Source organism: Entelurus aequoreus, linkage group LG05 (assembly GCF_033978785.1).
Source record: "Entelurus aequoreus isolate RoL-2023_Sb linkage group LG05, RoL_Eaeq_v1.1, whole genome shotgun sequence".
Classification (NCBI taxonomy): domain Eukaryota; kingdom Metazoa; phylum Chordata; class Actinopteri; order Syngnathiformes; family Syngnathidae; genus Entelurus; species Entelurus aequoreus.
In genome coordinates, this window is record NC_084735.1 from 64819096 (window position 1) to 64834724 (window position 15629).

Here is a 15629-nt window from a genome sequence, read left to right on the forward strand (position 1 = left end):
AAAAAGATGAGCTCCATAAGAAGCCTTGTTCACTCTCTCTCCACTCAGTCGCTCGCCCTCCACTTTCAAACGCCAAGAAAGTGAAAGTTTGTCACCCAACTGTCATGGCGGCAACACTTCCTCGCCAGCCGCCACACGCTGCTTGTTTACCATCTTTGGACGCAGCTTGGTCGCTCTGCGACTAATCGGGAGTGAAGCCTTTTTTGTTGTTTTTTTAACTTTTTAAACCAATCCGAGACATCCAAACACGTGGGAAGGGGAGGGGCTACTTTCTGCTCACTGCTGCGCCCCCGCCCCCATACTAACTAGCAGACAAAGTGACTTGTATTAGTACTACTACTCTACTACTACTACTACTACAATCCAGCGTTTTAGTTGGAAAACTGGAAAAGAAAGTGGAATATTTATTGGAGGACTTTGGTCTTATTGGGATTTATTTAGTGTGTGATGAACAGTTTGTTCCTGTTGCATCATCTCACCGTGTGTGCGTGCGTAACTGGAAGTACTGTGAGAAGTCACCTTAAGTTGCTTGCTTTGCTTCCCACATCCTTGTTTTGGTTGCAGATGTCACAGCAGTACACCAATTAGGCTTTTAATAAGCCCCGCCCATCACATGATTAGCAATCTCCCCCCACCCCCCAAAAAAACATCTCTTTGAAAGCTTTTCTTTTGTTGCACAATTTAAAGCAAGTTATCTCTAAAGGTGTCTTTTTTTTTTACTGCTAAAATCTGAACTAGTCAGAACTTCCACTACAAGGTAATGTTGAAGGCCCACAGTCTCCCACAGGAATCCCAACTAAGAGCATGGCCCGTATTCTCCCGTTTAAAATTATTCGTGAATTAGTACATTAAGGCCCATATTGTCGTAAAATCCCAAATAGTCCAAATTTACGCTAACATCCCTGTCAAATTTGTAAGAGGCCCATATTCTCCCATGTAGCTCAAACATTGATTGTCCACAGTCTCTTACTAGAATCCCAAGTAGCTGGAATGGTGCAGGGCCCCTATTCTTTTGTTAATATTTTCTGGAAGTTGGAACGTTACAGCCCACATGCTCCTAAAAACCCAAATAGTCCAAACTTCCACTAAAATTCCTGTCAAATTTGTAGTAGGCGGAATGTCGAAGGCCCGCATTCTCCCACAGGAATCCCAAGTAGCTCAAACATTGAGTGTCCAGAGTCTCCTGCTAGAATCCCAAGTAGCTGGAACGGGGCAAGGGCCGTATTCTCCCGTTAACAATATCTGGAATATAGAACACGTATTCTCCCAAAATCCAAAATAGTCTGAACTCCAATTAAAATTCATCTAAAATGTGTTGTTAGTGTAATTTTGATGGCCCACATTCTCCTTCAGAAATCCCTATAAAACACAAAGTAGAACGTCTGTAATCTCCTACTAAAATGCCAAGTAGTTAAACATTGGCTGCCCACATTCTCCAGCTAAAACCTCTCTTAAATCCCAGGTCGCTGGAACCATGTTGGGCCCTTATTCTCCATTTGAAGTACCAAAAAAGATGGAACATTTGAGAGCCAAATTTTCATGTTAATATCCCAAATAGTTCAATGTTGGCTGCCCATATTCTCCTGCTAAAATCCCAAATAGACAGAACTTCAACCGCTCGCATTCTCGCTCTAAAATCCAAAGTAGCTGGACTATCAAGAAACTGTAGTTTGTTTCCAAAATCCCAAATAGCTGATTGATAGCCCACGTAGCTTCAATGTTTGCAGCCCGCATTCTCCTGCTAAATGTCTCTTAAATTGCAGCAAGTAGATTCATTGTTGCTGGTATCCCACATTTTACTGCTAAAGTCCCAAGTAGTCTCCTGCCATCAGAGCCACTGAAATCCTAAATCGCAGAACTTTGGCGGCCCACAGTCTCCTGTAAGAATCACAGAAAAATCCCAAAGTAGTCAAAATGTTGATCTCGGCTTAAATGTGTCTAAACACTGGCAGCCCTCATTCTCCCTCTTCAGTTCCAAGTAACCCTCCTGACCTTCATCGCCAGTAAAATGTTTTTTTTTGTGTGTGCTTGCAAAAAGCAAAGCACAAGTCAGAGCGTCGGTTTAAATATCAGCTTCAAAAAGGGATTTGATCATCTCTGCAATGATGTACAGCATGTGTCATATATAAATATATATTTCAAAAAAATAAATCTATTTTATTATGATTGGAAGTCCTGGGTTGTTTTCCGTTTAAGGCACTAAGTCAGAAGGTCCGTTTGAGGTGAGTTACTGGAGAAAAGCTTCACATTTGAAATGTGCGGTGGGAAGATTTATTTTTCCTTTTTTTTTTGCACCAAGACATCTGCTTTTATTTGAGTTTTTCTGGAAATGGTTTCTTTTATTTAAGTCAATGTTCTGTACAGTTTTTTAAGTGATTTTTCCCTCCTATTTAAATTAAAGGTTTTTGTGTCTTTGTTTGCAAATTGGATTGAATTCATTTTTTCTTAACATTTTCAGCCACTAACACTGGGAAAACTGCAATTAAATCAAGCAATAATCCGTTTTTTTTTAAATATACACCCAGCCAAAAGGAATGTGAATGTAATAAAAAAAACAACTTAATGACTTGGTTCTAAAAAATATATTTAGTTGCTTTTTACTCCTAAAATGTATACTTTGTTTCTCTGATTTTAATATGTAGTCTTAAAAAATACATTACTTTCTTTTTTTGTTCTAAAAAATAAGTTTGTGATTTTTTTTTTAATCAAAAGATTAGTTCTAACACTATGACTTCATTGTCATAAAATTGTAGTATTTAGGTCAAACAAGTTATTTAATTTATACTTTAGTCTCATAAAAGTTATTTAAATGGGGTTTTTTTCAGGAAAAAATGTTGAGGCTTAATTCTTATAAAATCAAGGTTTTAGTCTTGTAAGATTATTTCTAAAAAAAAACAACTCATAAATTTACTTTCCTATCCTAAATATAACAAATGTTTTCTCTTGTTACTTTAGTCTTATAATTAAGCTAAAATATGACTAAGATTTAAAGTTTGTTTATAAAAAAAAAAAATCTAAATTAAAACCACTCAGAACATTAATTTTTTAAATGATTTAAATAAAGCATGACCTTTCTCATTATTTAATATTGATTTGAAAAAGTCATATTTAAAATATAATCAAAATATTACTGCATTATTTTTTATAAAACGGATTTTATTTTTGTAAAATAGTACTAAAGAGTAAAGGACATTACGCTCCATAAATTCACGTTTCTTTATTTCCACAAAAAAAAGCTTTAGTCTCATACTATTTAACTTTTGCTCGTAAGGCTGGGGCAGTACGTTGGTGCTTATTATTCTTCCACCACTAGATGGCAGTAATCACGGTAGATTCAAATACACCTTTCCCCTAATAATATATACCTTTGGCCATGGCTACAGTGTGAGTTAGAAGAAGGAAAGTCAGAGTATGGATTGTTTATTTCTAAACCAATATGGCGTCTTCGTAGCGGGTCAAACAAAGGAACGCTTTATCAGTGATGGAGTGTAGCGGATCTCATTGTAACCTTCTTCCTCCTCCTCTTCCTCGGAGGTCTTCCATCGTCCGTCCTGACCTGTGCGGTGAAGCCACAAGCTGAGCAGCAGCAGGGCCAGCAGCATGAGAGCCATGGATAAGGTCAACAGCACCCCCTGCAGGATCCCTGAGGAGTTGCCGGCCAATGCTAAGCGTAAAACCACAATCCAAATCAGCGTGTTGGGAAAGGAGACAGAGAGCATGATGGGAGATCAAAGATGTTCACCGCTGTAGACGGACAGGTTGACGTAGCAGTTCTCGGTCCCCAGGACGTTGGAGGCGGAGCAACGATACAAGCCCGACGTCTGAGACGACACGTTGACGATTTGGACGGAGCCGGACAGATCGTCTGAGAAAGGAAAGGACAAAACCATGTGACCTTTGACCTACGTCTGCTTCAAATGTTTTCCGACCTTCCATGTTGATGGGAAGAGAAATCTCCTCAGGGTTGAGTTTATCCCAGTGGATGTCAGGAGTGGGAATCCCTTCTGCTACAGAACACGACAGGGTGACACTTCCTCCCGCCGCCATTTCGCCTTCCCACTCACACGCCGGCAGCGAAGGCGCCACTGATGACGAACAACATCAAACGTCAGCTGGAGTGCTTTGTAGAGCACCACAGTGTATACCCCACAGTACACCTTCTTGAACCCTTCATGACATACAGTAAGACATCTACTGTACATATCCCGCATGTACGTGTAATACATGCAGTACTAGTACATTCACACACTGTTTCTCAGGGGGAACCCTTTTATTTCCTCATAATGATAATACTGCTTTAGTTCTTTAAGTTTATGATTCCCCCCACCAAAAAAACTACTTTATTGCCAAATTACAACTCAATTCTTTAAATATTACAGCTTAATTTTCAAAATATTCTAACTTTATTCTTAGAATATTATACAATACAATAAGACTCACTTTTATTCTCTGGCTTTTAACACTACGTGAGTTGTGTGGTCCTCTGTGTTTTTAAATTTTGATTTATATTTATTGTTTTAATTGGTTTTACCCTTTAAAATAGTTCTTAATCATATTTATTTTTATATTAGTTTTATATTTATTTTTGTTGTTTTTATTCAGTCATTGTTTTTAATATTGTTGTGCAGCACTTTGGAAACATTTTTGTTGTTAAAATGTGCTATATAATGAAAGTGGATTGGATTATCCTGGGTTTTTTTTATATTACTACTTTATTCTTAAAATATTGCAATTTTGTTATATGATCATTTCATTTTCATGTTACAACTTAACTTTCAAAATGTTACAATTGTTTTCTCGTAATATTACATTTGTATGCTCATAATATAACATTAAAATATTACAACTTTTGCCTCACAGATTTTCTCTTAATATTACAACTTAATTTTCGTATTACAATTTTACCCTCGTTTTATTTTCATATTATAACAACTTTTTCCTTAAACTAATTAAACTTTAACCTCATATATACTCATATGTCAACTTAATTCACATAATATTGACCTTTTACTCTCATATTACAACTTTATTTTCATATCAACATTTTATTCTCATGATTTTGCAATTTTTTTCTCAACTTTCTTGTTAAAATGTTACAAATCAATTATCATTCATTCTTTTAATATTACAGCAATATAACTTAATATTACAACTTTATATTCTCAGTAGATGATTTCTTTCTTTTTCAACGTCACAACAATGATTCTTTTTTACATAATCTTACAGCCTTTGTCATTTTTCATTCCCATAACAACTTCTTTCTGATGAAGAAGGCTACACAATCATAACTTTTACACGTTATTATATATTAATCTACTGAATAAACTATTTTGATGGCAGATTAAGACTTTTTTCTTTCTCCTTGAGAGAATACAATTTATTTTCTCGAAAAATGACGTAATTCTCATTAAATGACTTTTTTCATTTAACATTTTTTTAGATCTTTTTGTCATCAATGGTACATTTTTATTATCAATGAATATCAATTTCTCTCTGGCACTCATCGAGGGTGGACGCTCCCCTTCCCTCTCCTGCTTGCTTCTTTGTCTTGTCTTAACTTTCTTGTTGCCTCTTTTTGCACTGCTCTCCAAATCTAAACATTGGAACTTTTTAACTGGCCTCAACGAAATTGACAAGATCTTGGGTTTGGGGGAACCTGTTCTCTTGGGAGAAGAAGGAGTGCCGCGTGCCTGGCGACCCTTTTCTGTCGCGGACGTGAGGATGTCTACCTATTGGGAATTATGACAACAGGACATCTGCTGATTGGCGTAAGCGTTGCTCTGGTTTGTCCACAAATTGGAAGTTGCTGGCAGTCTTCAAAGTACCCCAAAGCTGCCACAAATGATTGGAGGATGCGGGCAGAACTGTGGACACTCTTGTGATTTGGATAACATCGGACTGTCTGCCTCGCAGGATTTTTGAGGACCAGTCGTAGATAATTTAGAGTGAAAAGCACATTTGTATTTTCACTCGCATACAAAACATTGTAACTTAGATCGTTTTCCTGGCTTCGAGACTCTCCCGAAGGACAGTGCAGAGGAGACACAACAAACTCCCTTCTTGTCTCTCATGAACACACACATGTTGTTGTTGACTTTGGACTTATAGGTTGCACAAGATCAAGGCCGCGGAACAGAGACACACTGTAGGATTACACACAAACAACATGCATCCACAAAAATATACACCACACCCAACCCAACGCCCTTGACCCAAATCCCATAGGGGTGATGGAAGGATGGTCAGCGCCGAGAGCTGCGGCCTACCACCATGACCCCGCACTCCCTTCCCTCTGTTGCTAGATATCTCAAGATGTACGTTGTAACCAACGTTCCCTCTAAGGTGCGTGCCTGCGCAATTGCGCACTGCTCACACGTCCTCTGTGCACAGCAAATTAATGCCGCGCAGAAAATCAAAAATCCCATCTGAACTTTAAACAAAATAAACACATTACAATTTATTCTGTATGATTTTGCAATGCAACTCTGTGAGTGACAGGTGACAACAAGAGTGGCCCCAATGAATAAAACAATCTTTGTCAACACAGTTCAATTATCGTCTGTCGAGACACTTTACGGACAGGAATTCCATCAATCACTTTATTGAGCCAAACTGATTGTAACCACACCAAAAACATGAGTAAAAAAAACTTTTATCTATAAAAACTGGTAATTTTCTGCCATACAAACCAGGCTTAAACCAACTTTGTCATCCGTCATATCAACAGAAGCCGTTTGCTCTGTCTCACCTGCACCAACACACGCACTCATGGCACTTAGCCAGTGCTGCGTTTATGGCCACAGAAAAAGTCGGACAACCCCAACGCCACACAATGTGTAAATGCCAGGTTGTAACACTCTGACTCCTCAATCAGATGTGTGCTTATTTCACTGCCATTTATTAAGAATGTTAATCTAAGGATATTATTCATGAAATATTGTCACTAGATTTCATAAATGCTAATAAAAAGATGTATTTTACAGACAGAAAGTTACAGGAACTAACTGTAATCTCTGAAAGGGGTAACATTTCTTTGAAAGGCAGGACCCGCAGCCAGACATACAATACTAGCACATAGGTCATGAAAAACATGTTTTTTTGTTATTGTAAGGGGGCAAAATCACTTATATCAGAAAATTATTTTAATAAAACATTTAAATTGTTATGTCAGGTTTGGGACAGGTGTGACGCTGGTGTGGCCACAGTGTGCACGTGTCTGATGTTGCTCACATGTGCTCCACTGAATGCTCAGGGAGTTTGTGCGTTTGCTCACACACAGGAACATTGGTTGTAACATGTATATGTGCTTTGCTATGGAGGTTTTTTCCCACTCCAGACTGGGCCCCCTTAGGAGCCCAGTCTAGATTGTATTTTTTTTTACTCATCCTTCCCCAGCGTTTTACCTTTTTCCCCATCTTTTACGGGGCGCCTTGTGGCGACCCATCAGCGTTCCTGTTCTGTAACCCTGTACACTGTTTGTTTGTCTAATCTTGAACGGGTTTGTGCTGAAAACAAAGTTGTGTTGTACTTGTGCAATGACAATAAAGACATATCTATCTATCTATACAATTGCTAGTAATACATGAATGATAAATGTAAGAATACAATATGTAATTTGGTAAAATTATAAAAATGTGTTACACAAAGAAGTGTGTATGTGGTACAGTATACAATACAGTACAGTATAGATTTACCCAGCACTCTGAGGACCAGTTCTCCTATGCCAGGATCTGCAGTCTCGGGAGGATTGTTGACCATGCAGCGATAAACGCCAGCATCTGATACACGCGTGTCATTCACCATGATGTCGCCACTTAATGGAATAGCTAACATTGGAAACATCGAATGTAGTTTTAAGACCAGTTGTGAAAATAATTATGAAATATACACAACACACCTGTGAAAGCCACCCTGCCAATGAGGGAGGGGTCTTCTATAATCTGGCCGTGGTCAAACACGATCACCTGGAAGGTTGGATCTCATTGAACTTCAGCCATTACAGCTAAGAAGAGTCTATTACTAGTAGTACTGGTACTAGTACTAGTAGTAGTAGTAGTAACAGTTGTAGTAGTGAGTGTACCTGAATGGGGGAGTATGGACTGGAGAAGGGAGCAAGTGTCCAGATGATGTTGAGTCTTGAAAGTGGGCTGGAGGTGAAGAAGGAACAAGGCAGGATGACAAAATCTCCTCGGACCACTTCGATGGTGGACTCCTTCACGGTCACCACCAGACCACCTGTGGCCATGAAACAAATTAAATAAGAAACACATGTGTGTATGTACATATATGTAAGTATGTAACTATTTATGTACTTGTATGTATCTTTCGATCAATATCACTTTATGTACGTACTGTATGTATCTACGTATGCATGCATGTGTGTACGTATGTAGGATTGTACAGTCGTGGTCAAAAGTTTACATACACTTGTAAAGAACATAATGTCATGGCTGTCTTGAGTTTCCAGTAATTTCTACAGCTGTTATTTTTTTGTGATAGAGTGATTGGAGCACATACTTGTTGGTCACAAAAAACTTTCATGAAGTTTGGTTCACTTATGAATTTATTATGGGTCTACTGAAAATGTGACCAAATCTGCTGGGTCAAAAGTATACATACAGCAATGTTAATATTTGGTTACATGTCCCTTGGCAAGTTTCACTGCAATAAGGCGCTTTTATTAGCCATCCACAAGCTTCTGGCAAGCTTCTGGTTGAATTTTTTTTCTCTTGACAAAATTGGTGCAATTCAGCTAAATTTGTTGGTTTTCTGACATGGACTTGTTTCTTCAGCATTGTCCACAAATTTAAGTCAGGACTTTGGGAAGGCCATTCTAAAACCTAATTCTAGCCTGATTTAGCCATTCCTTTACCACTTTTGACGTGTGTTTGGGGTCATTGTCCTGTTGGAACACCCAACTGCGCCCAAGACCCAACCTCCGGGCTGATTTTAGTTTTACATTTTTTGATAGTTTAGAATTTTTGTTTCATCTGACATCACATGGACAAAGATAAGACCTTCTGGAGGAAAGTTATGTGGTCAGATGAAACCAAAATTGAGCTGTTTGGCCACAATACCCAGCAATATGTTTGGAGGAGAAAAGGTGAGGCCTTTAATCCCAGGAACACCATTTCACCGTCAAGCATGGTGGTGGTAGTATTATGCTCTGGGCCTGTTTTGCTGCCAATGGAACTGGTGCTTTACAGAGAGTAAATGGGACAATGGGCGCAGTTGGGTGTTCCCACAGGACAATGACCCCAAACACATGTCAAAAGTGGTAGAGGAATGGCTAAATCAGGCTAGAATTAAGGTTTTAGAATGGCCTACCCAAAGTCCCAACTTATATGTATGAATCTACTGTATGTCTCTATAAATGTTTGTGTGCATATATGTATGTACTGTATGTATGCATGTATCTACATTAGCATGTATGTATTTACAATATGTATCCAGTATGTATTTACAAATGTATCTACGTATGTATGACCGTATATGTAGTGTACTGTATGCATGTATGTATCTACATATGCATCTATGTATTTACAATATGTATGTACAGTATGTATGTATGTATGTACATACAGTGGGTACGAAAAGTACTCAGACACCTTTAAATTAGTCAGTTTGTTTCATGCAGCCATTTGCAAAAATCAAAAAAGTTCATTTTATTTCTCATCAGCACCCCATCTTGACAGAAAAAACAAGAAAAATAGAAATTTTTGCAAATGTCTTAGAAAAAAAAAAGAAGAAAAAAAATCACATCTACATAATTATTCAGACCCTTTGCCCAATACTTTGTTGATGCACCTTTGGCAGCAATTACAGCCTTAAGTCTTTTTGAATAAGATGCCATAACCTTGGCACACCTATCTTTGGGCGGTTTTGCCTATTTCTCTTTGCAGCATCTATCAAGATCCATCGGGTTGAATGGGAAGCATTGGATGTACATTGCTGCATTTATCTTTCCCTCTATCCTGAGTAGTCTCCCAGTTCCTGCCGCTGAAAAACATCCCCACAGCATGATGCTGCCACCACCATACTTTACTGTAGGGATGGTATTGGCCTGGTGATGATCGCTGCCTGCCATGGTTTCCTCCAATCATGACGTCTGGCATTCACGCCAAAGAGTTTAATCTTTGTCTTATCAGACCAGATTCATTTTCCCATAATGAGAGTATTTCAGGCGTATGTTGGCATTTTTTTTTTTTTACTAAGAATTTGGCTTCCCTCTGGCCACTCTACCATACAGGTCTGATTGGTGGTTTGCTGCAAAGATGGTTGCCCTTCTGCAAGATTCTCCTCTCTCCACAGAGGAATGCTGTAGCTCTACGTGACCACCAGGTTCTTGGTCACGTACCACAGTGGTCCCCAACCTTTTTGTAACTGCGGACCGGTCTACGCTTGAAAATTTGTCCCACGGACACTCATTCGCACAACTCTTTTGTGCGAATGAGTGTGAATGAGTGTAAATGGGGGAGGGAGGTTTTTTGGGTTGGTGCACTAATTGTAAGTGTATCTTGTGTTTTTTATGTTGATTTAATAAAAAATAATAATAAAAAAAAGGTTTTTGTTTTTTTTAATTTCTTGTGCGGCCCGGTACCAATCGATCCATGGACCGGTGCTTGGGGACCACTGACCTACCAGACTAGACTAAGATTAATGCAGCAATGTACAGAGACATCCTAATGAAAACCAACACTTACCATCCAACCTGATGGAGCTTGAGAGGTGCTGCAAAGAGTAATGGTTAAAACTGCCCAAAGATAGGTGTGCCAAGCTTGTGGCATCATATTCAAAAAGACTTGAGGCTGTAATCACTGCCAAAGTATATTAAAGTATTGCATTTTTTTTAATAAATTTGCAAAATGTGAAATAAAATGAATTATTTAGATTTTAGCAAATAGCTGCAATGAAACAAAGTTCAAAATTTGAAGGGGTCTGAATACATTCCGTACCCACTGTATGTATGTATGTGTGTATATATATATATATACATATATACATATATATATACATATATATACATATATATATATATATATATATATATATATATATATATATATATATATATATATATATATATATATATATATATATATATATACATACATATATATACATATATATATATATATATACATATATATATATATATATATATATACATATACATATATATATATATATATATATATATATATATATATATATATATATATATATATATATATATATATATATATATATGTAAGTTTGTATGTACATATGCATGTAACTTTATCTTTTGATCAACATCACTTTATGTACAGTGTGTACTGTATGTGTCTATGTATGCATGTATCTAAATATGTATGTACATACCTCCGTATGCAAGTATGTATGTACGTATTTAGTTTGTTACGGAAACAACAACTAAAGGAATCAATACTACAGGGTGTGATGGACTTTCAGGGCTATCGACAGATGCTGTGATGAATGCCAATGGTGAAAGCCGGATGGAAGCCAATGGCAGGAAGGCGGAACTTCTGACTGCCAAACTTAAGACTATGTTAAAGTTAAAAGTTAAAGTACCAATGATTGTCACACACACTAAGTGTGGTGAAATTTGTCCTCTGCATTTGACCCATCCCCTTGTTCACCCCCTGGGAGGTGAGGGGAGCAGTGGGCAGCAGCGGTGGCCGTGCCCGGGAATCATTTTTGGTGATTTAACCCCCAATTCCAACCCTTGATGCTGAGTGCCAAGCAGGGAGGTAATGGGTCCCATTTTTATAGTCTTTGGTATGACTCGGCCAGGGTTTTGAACTCACAACCTACCGATCTCAGGGCGGACACTCTAACCACTAGGCCACTGAGTAGGTTTGATAGGATTTTGGAATGTACAGACAATGCATGATACAGAGAAACTAGCACAAGTAACAGCAGAAATGACACAATACAACCTAGACAAACGTGGAGTAAGTGAAAGCAGATGTACAGTATCAGGGAAACCAGTATTGTACTCAAGGAGGATTGACGAACATCACAGGGATGGAGTAGTCATTTTACAGAAAGGAGTGGAGAAAAGCTGAACTGAGGGGCAAGCCGTCAATGGTAGTCTAATGAAAATCAGACAGAAGGAAATAAATCAATACAACTATAATTTAGTGTTATATAGTACAACACCAAGGCACAACATGAAATTTGTGATGCCAAAATTGGGAATGGCAACACAGCGTATGACAGGGCAATGGGAAAATAGGACTGTGGTACTATGAATAAGAATGGAGAGAGGCTAGTAGAACTTTGCACCACTTATGACCTAGTAATTGGGGAAACCCTCTTTTAACAAATAAACATCCATAAACTGACCTGGTACTCTCCAAACGGAAGGGATAAGAATCAGATAGACCTTGAAACGATAATTACTTGATGTCAAGGTTAAACTGGGAGCTGATGTTGGTAGCGACCGTCATAGTTGTGCTCAAAGAAAAGCAGAGGAAAATGGGGACCAAAGAGACGGGCAAATGACATGGCCCAAAAGTTAAAGGTTTGTTTGTGCTACAACTGAGGAACAGATTTAAGGCACCAGCAGATATGGAGGAACATACAGAGGTGAATGGAAGTGATATTGGTACTATGTGGGAATAAAACAAGACCGCCCATGTAAAGACTAGTGAATCCTGCTTGAGGTACAAGCAGAAGAAAAAGGATTGGTTGATTGAAGACACATGGCAAACCAGGAGGGCGTTAAAGAAATAAGTAATTAGAACAACATTTGAACGGCTGAAAGAAAGCTAAAAAAAGCAGTACCAAGAAGCAAACAAAGCAGTTCAAATTAAAGCCAGAGCTGACAAACGGGCATACGTAAAAGATTTAGCTAATCCAGCAGAAGAGGCAACCAGGAAAAGAGAACAAGGGCAGATTTACAAGAATACCAAAATAGTCTGTGGCAAACATTGTCTAATCACCAACAGTTTGCAGACTTCTGGTATTGGATAAACAACCACCTACAACAGAAGCTAATATCCAGCAGGCAAACAATGATCTGGATATTAGCATTGAACCACCGAGTACAGAAGAAGTGTTACAGTCATGGGAACGCGCCTGGCCAAGATAATCTAAATGCAGAGGTATTTAAGGCAGACCCGGAGCTTTCTGCTAACGTTCTTTGGCCATTGTTCACAACTATCTGGGAGAAAAAGGAAATACCTGATGAGTGGTCATCATTAGGATATCAAAGAAGGGGCAACCTAAGAGAAATTGTAACAAATGGTGTTGGATCACCCTCCAACAGTGTCAAGTAAGATCATGGCAAAGCTTACCATTCAACAAATCTCAGATGCAGTCTAACAATTTAGGAATACACAGGCAGGATTTCATAGAGGAGGGGTTGCATCAACTACTAGACATTTGCTCTATAGACAGACCTATACCAACTGTGTTGATTTTGAGAAGGAGTTTGACAGCCTCCACAGACACATCCTCTGGGACATCTTGCGAATGTACGGGATCCTACAGCACATACTGTATTGGACCTCATTAAGACCTTCTATGTCAACTTCTCTTGTAAAGTGGGAAACTGAAGCCTTGCATTCCAGGTGAAGACGGGAGTAAGACAAGTGTGTGTGATGTCAGCCCTAATCTTCAACAAGGCTGTTGACCGGGTGATGCGTCGGACAACAGAAGACCAAATAGGAGGCATACGATCTTCTCAGCAATAGAAGACCTTGAAACACATGCAAGAGAAAACATCACATGACTTTGCTCAGCAAATCAACCTTAAAAACCAGAAGGAAGGTCAAATTATTACCCAAAAATCCCAAACCCATTACCAATCCAAGCAGATGTGAAAGATCTTGATGGGGGAACACACACAGTCTCCATGTATGAATATATTGTGCGATTGCTTTGTAGATGTAGGTATCTATGTAGTTTATATGCAGCTGTATATGTACTGGATCTATCGATCAATGGCTTTACAGATGTATGTATCTATCTTTGTATGTACGCATGCATGCATGTGACTTTGTCTCCATGAACCTTATGCAGGTAGGCATCTATTGTTCACTTTATAAAACATGATGCATCTATTTGCCAACGTATATATTTATATAAGTCAGTATAAAAGTAATATGTATAGTGTGTAATTCTGCTAATACATGTCAAATGTAATGCAGGCATTTCAACATAATAAAAAAAATGCATCTTTCTCATTAATCCATGACCTCATTTCCAGTGCCTCAACGATCCTGAAATAATTAACCCCTCACCCCCATCTACAATTTTGTGTGTCAGTGCATGAGTGTTTGTGTGTGTGTATAATTAAAGCTGACAGTTCTGAAGCTGAGCCAAAACCATGTCAGACAACAACAAACTATTTAACAATAAAAAATACAGTCTACACCTGTATATGGATTAACTATACTATACTGATCTATATGTTGTACAGTAACACTTCAAAGATACAATAAAATGGGTGACAGGCAGAATTAGAAAGAGCCTTCAGTATGTGCATTACTACAACCATTTTGATGATATATGCATATATAATTACTAGAAAAGTATGTAATTCATTACAGGTTACTCACTTGTCTGCAGTGCTGTAAAGGAAACACTTAGAATGTTCCAGAGCGTGCATCCTCCAGAGGAAGCCATGTAAGCAATGTGAAGAACAAGCCGCACTCCTGTCTCCTAACTAACTAGTGGCCAACAGAACTAGGCATGCATGATTAATGAATCGAGCGACAGCCAACATCACCTCTCTGTCACACTAGGAGACGAAACAAAAGCAGCATTATTACTTTTAGGAGGGTATATCTCATTATTACATGTTCAGGGGACGCTACCTAGAGGTAGGAAAGTGTGCATGTTGACCAATTAGTTCCATTTTGTTGCAAGGCAACATACAATGTGCAGTAAGGTGCTGCCATGGAAATTATGTCATTTTCAATCATGTAGACAACAATGTAATGTAATTTATGTGTAGTTGGTATTGGAAATATATGGGACACCCAACCTCAACTGGAATGTCTTGCTAGCAACAGACTAATTAAAACAATCCAAACTATAGCTTTCCCTTTACATTTGTTAAGAGTAACTTTTGTTTTGTTATAAATCCAGAGCAAAATCCCAAAACAGTGAGGAGCTGAATATTTACAATTTGACAAGACAAGAAAACAAATCCTCTCACCTCAAGTTTGGCTGTTTTGCTCCAAAGAAGACTATGTAGGCGAGCACTAATCAAACTGTAGTTCTCCAAATTTCCATACCACAATTTGCGAGACAGAGCCCTCTGGTGGCGAGAAATAGTGTGACAATCAACCCCATTTTCCCAACCTACTTTTTGTTCACGAATAAAGGAATTTTTCTTCTCAAAATATCAATTTATTCTAACATTCTTGACATCATTCTAGTACTATTGCAATACTTGACAAACCATAAACACATCCATTTTTATACTCAAAACATGTTGCTTATATTAAAACATCCTATTAAAAACATTTTTGGAGGAAAATATATTCAGGATTTACTCACTTTTTTTCAAATACATTTTAAAGATTCAAGATTTTTTTTTTTTTCAACAACAAAAAAATATTTTTTTTCTAAAATACAAATTTCAAGACAAAAGCATGTTTTTTAGTATTTGC

General features: G+C 38.0%; 1 protein-coding gene across 1 annotated transcript; it reads right to left on the reverse strand.

Annotated features, from left to right (window-relative positions):
• Positions 1-3224: 3224 nt before the first annotated feature.
• On the reverse strand, positions 3225-15243 carry zgc:165604 (uncharacterized protein LOC792578 homolog). The gene is made up of 8 exons (XM_062048639.1): positions 15173-15243; positions 14571-14752; positions 8081-8235; positions 7898-7964; positions 7695-7826; positions 3930-4085; positions 3743-3865; positions 3225-3664 (listed from the first exon to the last, which is right to left on the reverse strand). Exons 2-8 carry the CDS (start codon positions 14635-14637, stop codon positions 3456-3458), a joined length of 909 nt encoding a protein of 302 aa, XP_061904623.1. The 5' UTR covers positions 14638-14752; positions 15173-15243; the 3' UTR covers positions 3225-3455.
• Between the last annotated feature and the right edge of the window lie 386 nt (positions 15244-15629).

Bases quoted from the DNA above. Each gene is read 5' to 3' on its own strand.
- zgc:165604 (XM_062048639.1), bottom strand. From the start codon at position 14,637: ATGGCTTCCTCTGGAGGATGCACGCTCTGGAACATTCTAAGTGTTTCC. The intron at 4,086-7,694 runs GTAAATCTATAC...GTTCGTCATCAG, and splicing joins ACTGGTCCTCAGAGTGCTGG to TGGCGCCTTCGCTGCCGGCG. The intron at 3,665-3,742 runs GTGAACATCTTT...TTTTACGCTTAG, and splicing joins CAACCTGTCCGTCTACAGCG to CATTGGCCGGCAACTCCTCA.